At 36.7% G+C, this 12,042-nt stretch overlaps 1 protein-coding gene across 1 annotated transcript in view; it reads left to right on the top strand.

Moving 5' to 3' along the window:
- Window positions 1-12,042, top strand: part of KCNH8 (potassium voltage-gated channel subfamily H member 8) — a 392,154-nt gene that overhangs the window by 271,555 nt on the left and 108,557 nt on the right. The window contains exon 7 of the mRNA XM_036850697.1: window positions 2,323-2,530. Within this exon, the coding sequence (XP_036706592.1) occupies window positions 2,323-2,530 (208 nt within the window). The remainder of the gene's footprint in view (window positions 1-2,322; window positions 2,531-12,042) is intronic.

Genomic DNA, 12,042 nt, shown 5'->3' with positions numbered 1-12,042 from the left:
TAGACGGCTGTCTTCTCTCCTCATCCTCACGTGGCCTTCATACAGCGAGGGGAGGGAGAGAGAGATTGGGGTGGGTGGCGAATAAGAGAGAGGGCGCTCTGGTCTATTCTTTTTTTTTTTTTTTTTTAAATGGCACTGCAATGATACCATGCTTGAGAGTGAGCTGCTCTTTCTTTATTTTATTTTATTTTTTTTAATTTTTGGCTGTGTTCGGTCTTCATTTCTGCACGAGGGCTTTCTCCAGTTGCGGCAAGCGGGGGCCGCTCTTCATCACGGTGTGCGGGCCTCTCACTATCGTGGCCTCTCTTGTTGCGGAGCACAGGCTCCAGATGCGCAGGCTCAGTAGTTGTGGCTCACGGGCCCAGTCGCTCCGTGGCATGTGGGGTCTTCCCAGACCAGGGCTCAAACCCGTGTCCCCTGCATCGGCAGGCAGACTCTCAACCACTGCGCCACCAGGGAAGCCCTGGTCTATTCTTATAGAGGCATTAATCCCATCTTGAGGACCCCACCCTCATGACCCCATCTAAACCAAATTACCTCCCAAAGACCCCATCTCAAATACCATCACACTGGGGGTTAGGGCTTCAACATATGAAATTTGCAGGTACACAATTCAGTCCATAGCAGATGGTATCCTCCATTTGAGAGTTCTGCTCCAGGATTCACTTTACTTACAAAATTGTTATCTATCTGTCAAATTCACCTACCTATAAAATAAATTTCACCCCTAGTAATTCCTCTAAGCCACAAAGTAGAAACTGCATCTGACTTATAATCAGCTGGAGAAATGATAGATGAGAATGTGAGTACGAAGGAGAAGAAAGTAAAACTCTACCCAGAAGACCCACAAAAAGGAATAAAAGGCCACAGCTACCTGGCAACTTCCTCAATTGACCTTATTTTTTTTTTTTTTTGGCCACACCACACCTTGCAGGATCTTAGTTGCCTGACCAGGGATCGAACCCAGGCCCCCTGCCGTGGAAGCGTGGAGTCCTAATCACTGGACCACCAGGGAATTCCCATCCTTATGATGTTTTTATATTTCAGTATAGAATAATTCACAAGATTACAGTGGAAGACACTTTTATTGAATATCTATTGTTATAGTGAGCCTGGAGTGTTTTGCATCTTCACATAATAGCTCTCCATTCACTCATTTAACACAAATTTACTGAGCACTTCCTACGTGTCAGGCACTGCTCTAGGTACATTTTTCTTGGAGATAAGGGAAGATGGCTGGAGGAGGGAGAAATTAGAAGTCAGTCGACTCCAGATAATTATAAAGGCAGACTCTCAAAAGATGCTGACCTTGTTTATGATTCTGTCTGTAAAGGAAAAATTATTCTTAGGTGTAGTCATACAAACCACTTCCTTCCCCTCTATTTATGGTTCACCCCCCAAATTAGAATAGGTCAAGGAACTTGTCAGATTCTATTTGCATATGAGTTAATGTTTTATTTGACTTTTCTTTTCTCTTGGAAGGTATTAAAAAGAGTGTATATTAGTGCACCACATGTGTTGTAATAGTGACATTGACCTTTCTGGTGGACACCAATGGTGCACATTTTTCAGTTGAGCCCTAAAGTCAAGAAACTAACTCCTTAACTACAAGTCTGTTGTTCTAGTTCATACAGAGGCAGAATCTAAAAGGTTTTTCCAAAATTTTGCCCCATTTGATTTTGGTTCCCTAAGCATGTTTGTTTAACAGAAAGTGCAGAATGTATGTGCTCCGGGCAAATGTTTTCTTTGTCTGTTGATAATGTTAGAAGGACGATAGCAAAGCACATGAGGCAGGAGGTGTTACTGGTATTTGTGAGCAGATCTTACTCAAGTTTTTAGGTCTCACTATTTAAAAATAAGAAACCTGTTACTTTTTCTACCACTTTACAGGGTTTAGCTTCAGTCTATACAAAGTTTTGTTATAAAGCAACTCCCTTACATGGAGAAGGGGAAGTGGAATTGAAAGAAATTAAAAGAAAAGGGTGGAGACATCTTTTATTCAATTCCGATCCCATAATGTGTTTCAGTTGTATATCAGAATATATAAAATTATCTTCAGTCATATAGGTAGAGAAAAAAGATGCATCTTAATTAAGGAAGATAAGTATTCACTCAAAGAAATTAAATTGCCTTATCATCTTTTATCTTATCAACTTCCGATATATCAGGAAACGACATAGAAATGGTCATAAAATGGTCACAGCGTTGGAATCCCGATTATACTTAATTTCAAGAACTTCCCAGAGTGGCTGTAGCTGAAGTGACTGTTGTGGATGTAATGACCCCGTGAGCCAAGCTCTGCGGCTCTGTTTCCCCCCGCAGGTGTCTCTCGTGCATCTCCTGAAGACCGTCCGGCTGCTGCGTCTTCTGCGTCTCCTGCAGAAGTTGGACCGTTATTCCCAACACAGCACAATCGTCCTGACTCTGCTCATGTCTATGTTTGCCCTTCTTGCACACTGGATGGCGTGTATCTGGTATGTCATTGGAAAAATGGAGAGGGAAGACAACAGCCTTCTGAAGTGGGAAGTTGGTAAGGGCTTACATTTGTCGCATTTTCCATTTTTAAGTGAAAAAGAGAAGATTGTCTAGAATTTGGAGGAGGTGAAAGATGAGGCTATAAATATATGTCTTCTGACTGTCTATTTGTCTCATCTTTTTTGGGGGGGTGTGGAGAGGGTCCATGGGACATGTGATTTCTTTTGAGAAAGTTTTCTGGAACAACCTTACATTTTTTTCAAAGAGAATTGGGTTAAGTTCTCCATGGGTGAACTTTTAAAAATGCCCAGCACATCTGTAGAAGTGTTTGGATAAGTAATGTGTGATCTTATCTTGGCATATCCAATGGAGGGCTAGTAACAGTAAATCATGGGGAACTGGCCAGTCATTACAATATTTTTAAATCATAAGAAAATGATCACTTGTATTTGAGGTGGCAAGTGAATAATAAAAAGGATATCTCTACTATTTTCTCCTTTAAAAAAAAAAGAGAGACAGCACTATCATACTGACTTCCACTTTTAGTATACTTTGAGAACTTGTGATGATACAGAAGAAAGAATATTTACAAATATAATTTGTAAAATTTTGTGTCCGCATAATCCATGGGAATTTAAGGGAGTTGTTTCAAGTGTTACATAATTCTGCATAAATGAATCTGAAATGTTCTGCACATGAACACATTTTTAAACTTATATCAACCACAAGAACTTTCTAAAAAATGAAAATTCTGAAGGCTATAACCCTCTATCCTAAAATATCTGCGTTCTTCTCACAGTCTTTCTTTTTAGAGAATTGTCATAGTACCTTATGTAGGGTATTTTTTCTTCTTAATCTGACATTTAATGAGAGAATATGTTTCTTGGTTAGCTAGAAAATCCTTCACTTATTTTCTCCTTCAAAAATCAATCTTGGACTTTTGAAAGAAGCTCAGACCTTTGCCCAGGGATAAAGCCATAGAGATTCTCAAGAGAAAAAATGCTCTAACTTCTTATATCAGCACTTTAGTGGCAGAGTGCATTTGAAACATCCCTGGGTGGACTCTTATTAAATGCCACTCTCTCACCATAGGGCATGTACAAAGCCTTAAAGGACATCTTTGGAGAATGAGCTATGGACCTTAAGAAAGCAGGTTCAAGGGAGTGAGTCTCCTGTCTACGTTCTTAAAAATGCTCCTACACATCTCAATTTTGTCTTTGAGGTACACAAAGAAACTAATGCATCCTGAATTGTTTTATCTTCCTTATCAAAGCACTTTTTCTATGCCTTGCTGTAGACCTCCATTCTCAGAAACAAAGAGAGAAATAAGACTGTAGAATGAGAGCACAAATATCCTGCATAAAGAGAATATAAGAGGTGTGTGTGTGTGTGTGTGAGGGAGAGAGAGAGAGAGAGAGAAGGGGATGGGGAAAGAGAAGATTTGATTAAAAGGAGGATCAAAGTCTGGATTGTACTTGGATGAAAACATTTTCTGTCCTTCAGTATCGTTTCCCTCTTTATAACTTTGTCCTCCGGCTTCCTCATCACAGACCCTAGCATGGTCCTAATGTTCTTCAGTGAATTACAGCATTAGATCTCCTCCCTTTGTCGTGAATCCATGTTAAAGTTCTGATTTGTGGCCAGCCACCTGATTCCTTTTCGGACCTGACCTCATTTCCTTCAGGCCCCAGACCTATACACACATATTAATTTGTAAGTCTTGTCTAGTCTGAGAGTCTCCAGATGGGGAAATTCAGCTTATGCACGCTGTCAAATTTAGTTAGAGGAGGAAAGCTTTGTGTTTCATTTCCAACATACCAGTCCTGCTGCAGACTGACAAACGAGCTGATGTTTTTCCTCCCACAAATATGCAGAGGTATTTATTTTCCAAGAAAAAAGAAGCCAACACCCTGAATTTCATCTGCATTGCCCCCTACCACGCCTACCCTTTGTCCTGGTGATATGGGTCAGTGTCATGTATGGGGGCTTGTAAGCTGGAAGTTAGCTCACAAAGAGAGCTAACTATTGGCAAAATAAAATGATGGGAAGAACATTGGGCTGGGGGGGGGGCGATGGATCTCTCCTTTCATCATGGCTCCAACACCTGCCAACTGTGAGATTTGCAGTAATTTTGTTCGCCTGTCTGGGCCTCAGTTTCCTCATCTGCAACATGAGAAAACTCACTATGTAACTTGAAAGGCTCTTTCAGGATCCATGATTTTTGACTTTAATGGAAGAACAAACCCAGTTTTGTGAGTTTAATATTGTGTATCTATTTTCTATCATAGCTCAGTGCCCATGTTAACCAGCAGAAGCAATCAATCATCCAATGTCAACAAATTTGAGGGACGTGTCAGGAAGGACATCCTATGATCATAGCATGTCAAGGAATTGATATGGTTTACTCAGTTATGATAAAAAATAACAGAACAATTTTCTTTAGAGAATTAGATTTCCTGTCCAAACACCTGTAGGGATATGGTCAGGAAGGTAGTATGCTAATTATGTCTGTCGATATTGGGTTTTTAAGCTTGGCTACAAGGACTTTCCCTTCCCCTAAAATTACTTGGATCATTTGTTCATTTGGAACATTCTCCAGCTGAGATTTGGACACAAATTAAATAATTATGACCTTCCCTACCTAATTTTATAACGAAGCAGCTGAGAGTCTAGGTTAATTTAGGTTTTACTATGTAATTTGTCCACTAATAATATGCTTTACCTTTTCTGGTCCAACTACCGTGAATCAAAAAATTCATCACACACATAAAACTTGATTAGAGAACACATTGTTCTTTATGTTCTGACTAACATTAGATGTACAGAACAGATTCAGCTTCCCAAGGAATAAAATAGATCTTCCTTTCTCATCATTGTTAATTTCCTTGAAGTCAATTAGTTCCCCTTTTTGTCCTTGACAGGCATGCTATTGTACTTACAGCTAGAGAGGGTTCAAATATTTTTCATCAGACCAAACCAAAGTTAACCTTTAAAAAATGTTTCATAATGTCACTTCTCTATAATATATCTATTTTTGTAAGGAAGAATTAATACTCCTAGATTAATTGTATCAGAGGCAAGGTATGAACTGATTTGCCTGGTGTTCTATTTTATTTCATATTCTTATGTGTTCCTATATTATATTTTAAGGAATTTGAGATTTGGCTTATTGTTTCATGGAATTTTAAGCCTGGAAGGACCTTAGTCCAGCTCTTTGATTTTATGGTGAGAAATCCAACTCTAGGTTATACAAGCTTTCTGGTGGAGGGGGCTTTTGTCACTTGTGTCCACTGCTGCTTCCTCACTGTGGTGTACAGTTCCTGGTGCATGGCAAATGCATAAAAAGAAAATTGTTGAATGAATCAGTCTTCAAGGTCTTTTCATTACTAAATGACAATCATGGGACAAGAACCTAGATTCCCTAACTCCTTGTGTAGAAGTCCTTCTCATAATTTTGAGCATTATGATATAATAGGGAATGGTTATTTAGCAAATTCTTTCCAGCAGGAAGATAGAAAGAACAAATAGGGTGGTCACTTAAGATTTGACCATTTATTCAAAAAATATTTTTTGAGTGCCCACTGCATGCTTGGTCCTGTGTTAGGCACTGGAGATACCAAAACAAATTATATACTTAAATAAGGAGTTTGGGATTAACATAGACACACTCCTATATATAAAATAGATAAGCAACAAGGACCTACTTATAGCACAGGGAACTCTATTCAATATCTTGTAATAATCTATAAGGGAAAAGAATCTGGAAAAGATTAAATATATATATTCAACTCAATATATATATTTAATATTTAATATAATATTTATTTAACGTATATTTAACTGAATCACTTTGCTGTACACCTGCAACTAACACGACATTGTAAATCAACTATATTTCAATTAAAAAAAGAAGAAAAAAATAATATACTTAATGTCATGACACTTAAAGTCCAGTAAGAAAAACAGACAAATAATTCAATGGATATATGGCAGTGCGGTATGTTCTGTAGCAAGAACCTGCATAGAGGGGAGGCAACTAAATCTAACAGGTTATCAGCAGAGGCATTTCCAAGATGAGCTGAGTTTTAAAGAATGAATAGTCTTGTCTCTACGGATGCTGAGGAACGGGCGTATGTCACAGCAGGGACAGGACTGTATGAAGCCGTTCACTAGAACCAGAATAAAGGGTGAAGGGGGGGCTGGTAGTGAGGTGATGAGGCTAAAGAGGTAGGTAGTCAGGGACCAGATCTTTAAAGACAATTCATGCTAAGCTTTAGAGTTTGGGCTTCATCTAAGGCTACAGCAAGGCTTAAAATTCTCTCTTGAGCAGCGATCCTTTGAATATAGAACCCTGGGAAGCAGGGGGAGATGTTTTGCTCTGTTTCTTTTTCAATATCTGTAAAGTGGCCCTAATAATAGTGCGTACCTCACTGGGGTCACCAGTATTAAAGTAGGCAATCTCTGTGAAGCATTTAGCACTGTGCCCGCCACCTAGTAACTGCTCAATAAATAGGAGCTATTGTAACCATCATTACTATTTTATTAAGACAGCTACTTCTAATAAAGAAAGTTCTATGACCTGGGACTAGTGATACTTATCATCTTATATGGGAAGAGTATTAAGTAATGGCTTTAAAAGTGTTGCCTTCAAGTTTAGTCATAGTGCTCCATAAGTTATTCTATACTTTTTTACACGTATCTTCAAAATAATATATCTGCCCAAACTTTCTATTCGAGTCAGCCTCTGAAAAGAAGTAATTTTCACATAGCCTCATAATTGCACACAAATAGGATATTTTCCCTTCAAAACTAATATAGGGGAAAGGTTCAGCATCTACCCTACATGCTTGTTGGGATATAACAAACTTTTATGGAATTTAGACATAGTGCTTCAAGTCTAAGTGTGGCTTTTAAATTTAAAATTTTGTTTTCACTGTGAAGAAATGTTTCAGAATATTTTTATAAGAAGACTTCAATAAATACCTAACTAAAAATGTGTTAGAAGACCTTGCATGAGCACAGGGAACTATACTCAATATTTTGTAATAACCTATAAGGGAAAAGAATCTGAAAAAGAATATATATATGTATATGTTACTGAATATATATATATATATATATATATATATATATATATATATATATATATAATTGAATCACTTTGCTGTACAACTGAAACTAACACAACGCTGTAAGTCAACTACACTTCAATTTAAAATGATAACAATAAAAAAGAAGACCTTACATGTTTCCTTACATCGCAGTTAATGTAGGGATATATTATTTTAGTTATCATTTATTAAGTTCAGTTAGTGACATTTATAAAGTTCAATTAATGACATTGAATTAGTCCTTAAAGAGCTCCATTAGGATCCTGGAGAGAATATAATGGTTCTGATTTAAGCTAGAAAGATTTGGATTTGAATCTTGCTTCGGGGATTTACTAGGCATGTGATTTTGGTCAAGGTGACTTTAATGTGTGACTTTTCCTACAACAATCTTAGTTTCCTCATCTGTAAAATGGGTGTGGTAGTACTGATTCTCACAGTGTTTTCTGAGGAATTACAGGTACTCAAGTTGACATGCCTCACATAGTTTCTGGTACATATTATGTTCTTGCACCTGATAACTACCACCATGACTACCACCTCCACTCTTACCACTAATTGAGGCCATTTTCAAACTGCAGCCACCTATTTAAACTTACATCAATGAGCTATATAGAGCTGAAGTAGCAGTGCTGTTCAAATGTAGTGAACAACACAGAAATCAAGTCACAGATGTAAAAAACAAACTTATGGTTACCAAGGGGGAAAGGGACAGGGGAGGGATAAATTGGGAGATTGGGATTGACATATACACGCTACTGTATATAAAATAGATAACTAATGAGAACCTACTGTATAGCACAGGGAACTCTACTCAATACTCTGTAATGACCTATATGGGAAAAGAATCTAAAAAAGAGTGGATGTATGTATATGTATAACTGGTTCACTTTGCTGTACAGCAGAAACTAACACAACATTGTAAATCAATTATAACAAAAAATTAATTTAAAAAAACCAAATCTAGTGAAGAGGTGATATTTTTGTATCAGTGACGATTCTTGATTGTAAGCAAAAACAGAAAAGGAATGCATTAGCAGGACATGCAGACTCAGAAATAGAAGGATGGAGAACAAGACTTGGGAAAAGAATGTGAGCCAAGGCAGATCTAGATACCCCAGTGCAAGAAGCACAGTTGCTGACATTTTGCAAAGATGGCCTGGACGTGTTTCTGTCTTTGTAGATGCCATGAGTGAGTCCTAACCTTCTGTTCATCTCTGATTCACAGTCCCAGAAAGGAGATCCGATTGGTCACGCTTACATCATACATTCAGACACGGACTGCTGGGCAAGGAGGGATCCCCCCCACCTTACACTTTCATGGTTAGAAGTGGGACCCTGTGTCTCTCCATTACTATACACAAAGGAGAATACCCCCTTCACATAGGATTTTAGACAACCCACCTCTCAAAAAAGACAAAAGTCTTCTACAATAACAACTTAACCCTAATACTCAAAAAAAAATAACATTTATAAAAACACTTATTAAAATGCTTCTTTAAATCATCATACCTCTCTCAGACATCAAATGTCAGATGGAATTAGCTAAAAGATGGGGATGCTGTAATTCTTGGTGCATCTTGCTCCCTGTAACACAGTCTGTGCTGCTGTGTCAGCCTAACAGTGGTACTTACCAAGCTGTGCTTCCACAAGCAGACTGCACCATGGTCGGTAGCTCTCTTTTGTAGCTAAAACACTAACTTACATTCTTTCTCGAAGCTATCTCTGTTTCTAAAGCTATGACACACTGAACTTTAAATGATCTGCTTCAAAAGTTAGAGCTGAGAGTATATTGTAATAGAGGGAAGCTTTTTTTATCTTTTAATCCTTTGGCTGGAGTACATTTATCCATTGCAGATGTCTAAACGTGTATCTGCATCACGGAAAAGAAAAAAGCCCAAGGATATCATTTTCAAATTTTCATTGACAATTTTAGTCTTAAATCTCCTGATCCTCATTGGATAAAACATCATAAAAGCTGATTGATTTGAAGGGCTCTCTAGTTATTAACTGCTTAACATTTACAAGCCACATGTAATGGGAAAAAAAAATGACCAGGCTTATGATATTGTAAGCCGATTATTTCAATAACTATCAAATTTTCCTCAAGAAGGTAGAATTGTCCAGCACTCTACATTTTCAGGTTCTGTATAAAGGATTATATAAACATTTTTAGATAACCCTGATCTGTAGATTCTCATTCTTGGGAATACATGAAATAAAGAATAGGGAGAAAAAGCCTAAAATGAAGATTTCTAACCATTAAAATGGACCCTAGTGATGGACTCCTGGACTTAATTTTTCTTTTTTTTTGAAGCAGGGTCTTGAACTTTAATGTGCACTGAAATTATGTGAGGATTGCATTAAAAAACAGATTCTAATTCAGTAAATCTGAGGTGGAGCCTGAGATCCAGCTTTTTTAACCACCTCCCCAGTGAAATCAGGGCTACTGGGCCCCACACCACACTTTGAGTAGCAAGGTTTTAAATAGACTTGGGACATTGTGTGAATTTAATACTCCTGGTTATAAAGTCCTAAACCAGCAACAATTGAGTTCTTCCTATTTTTCACTTTCCTATGCTTTTCCAATTCCCATTACATCTGTGAACTAGTTCACACGTGAACTAGAAATAAATTTAATGAGTAGAAAAATAACTTACAAATTTATTTTTTCTTCACATTTTTTGAAAACACTTGATTTATATCAGATTAATATTTAGCTTACATTTATTAAACACCACCTACATGCATGGTGCAGTGCTTAATATATTTGTATGCATTTTCTCATCTGATCTTTATTGAAATCCCATGAGACAGATATTTTCAACCTCATCTTAGAAAAAAGAAACTAAAGCTTGAAAAGTTTGAAATTCCCTGGAAATTTACTTTTTAAATTAGGAAATATTTTTACACAAAAAGGTTTAGAATGAGTATAATGGTTGCCTTCTAAAAATTATACCTTTTTTAACATTTTGTTTTAACATATTTGCTTTATTTCTTTTTTTAAAATCAATGCAATATAACAGATGAAGCCAGAGCCCCACGACCCTTCAATTCTGCCTTACTCCCTCCATCTTTCCTCCTTACTATTCTAAAGTTGGTGCATAAAATTTTCTTAGACGCTGTTGTTACTACACAAATGTATTAGTAAAACAATATATGATATTATTTTCCCTCATTCTCTTCCATATAAATCATCACAAATGTAAGAAGTAATAATAATAATAATAACAGGCATACATGGGGCTTTCTCAGTGCCAGGCACTGTTCAAGGCATCTTGCTTTAATTTTATGAGCCCAATACTGTTATCAACTCTATTTACCGATGAGAAAGCTGAGGCGCATAGGTTGTATGACTTGACCTAGATACACAGATAAAATACACAGGAGCTGGGATTTCTCTCTTCTTTGTATCTTTTTTACATTCTCATTGAACTTTTTTTTTTTTTAAGATCAATCCATCTTAGATATAAACCTTATATATTTATTTTTAACTGTTTAATAGAATTCTATTGTACAATAAGCCAGTTTACTCATCATTTTGGTTTATTTATCCACTCCCCTATGGAGTTGACTGCACCTCTCACTATGGCAAGTCGTGGGCAATGAGCAATCAAATACAAGATTCTCTGTGTGCATATGCAAGAATTTCTCTGGGTCAAAGAGCTTGTGCATCTGCAAAATTAATACATATTGCCAAATTCTTCTCTGAAGCAGTTGTATTCATTAATTATTTAGTTGGTCATATTATATGTGTTCTTTCCCCAGAGCTTCACCAACAATTGTTACCAATGTTTTTAAATTTGTGAAACTCTTGGAGGGTGCTGGGGAGTGGAGGGTGCAAAGTAATGTCTAATTGTTGTTTAAATTTTCATTTCCCTGTGTAAGTAAGGTATAACAAGGTAGAACATATTTTTTTTGGTGGAGAGAGTCACTCTAATTTCCTCTTTGGTAAACTAGACCCTCTATCTCATTAATTTTCAGTTTCTCTTCTTTCCTAAATAATCTATTTAATACTATATATTGTTAAGTGTTGAAGTCTTTAAATGTTTTACAAATTATATGGAACTTTTGAAATTAACACTTTGTTATTGATTTCTAATTACATTCATTGCTTGTTACAGAATTTGGTCTCTGTGATACTGATTCTTCACTGTTTGTTGAGGCTCAATTGTATATATTCTTTATGTGTGCGGATATTATGCGCATACAATTTTTTGGCTATAACTTTTAGTTCAAGGTTTATATATGTCCATTAGATCAAGCTTCTGAATTTAATTATACCTATATTATAGATCCTTATGAACTATTTTCTGACAAACTACATATGGAAGTTTTATTTGGTGCTTTTTCAGACCTCTGTTCATTTTCCATAGTTTTTTGGTTTCCTTTTTATAGTTCCAGTTCTTTGTTTTTTGTCCATTAGATCAAGCTTCTGAATTGAATTTAAATATTGTAA

The sequence above is a fragment of the Balaenoptera musculus genome, chromosome 4 (assembly GCF_009873245.2).
Source record: "Balaenoptera musculus isolate JJ_BM4_2016_0621 chromosome 4, mBalMus1.pri.v3, whole genome shotgun sequence".
NCBI lineage: Eukaryota > Metazoa > Chordata > Mammalia > Artiodactyla > Balaenopteridae > Balaenoptera > Balaenoptera musculus.
This window is presented reverse-complemented; position numbering and strand designations above follow the sequence as displayed.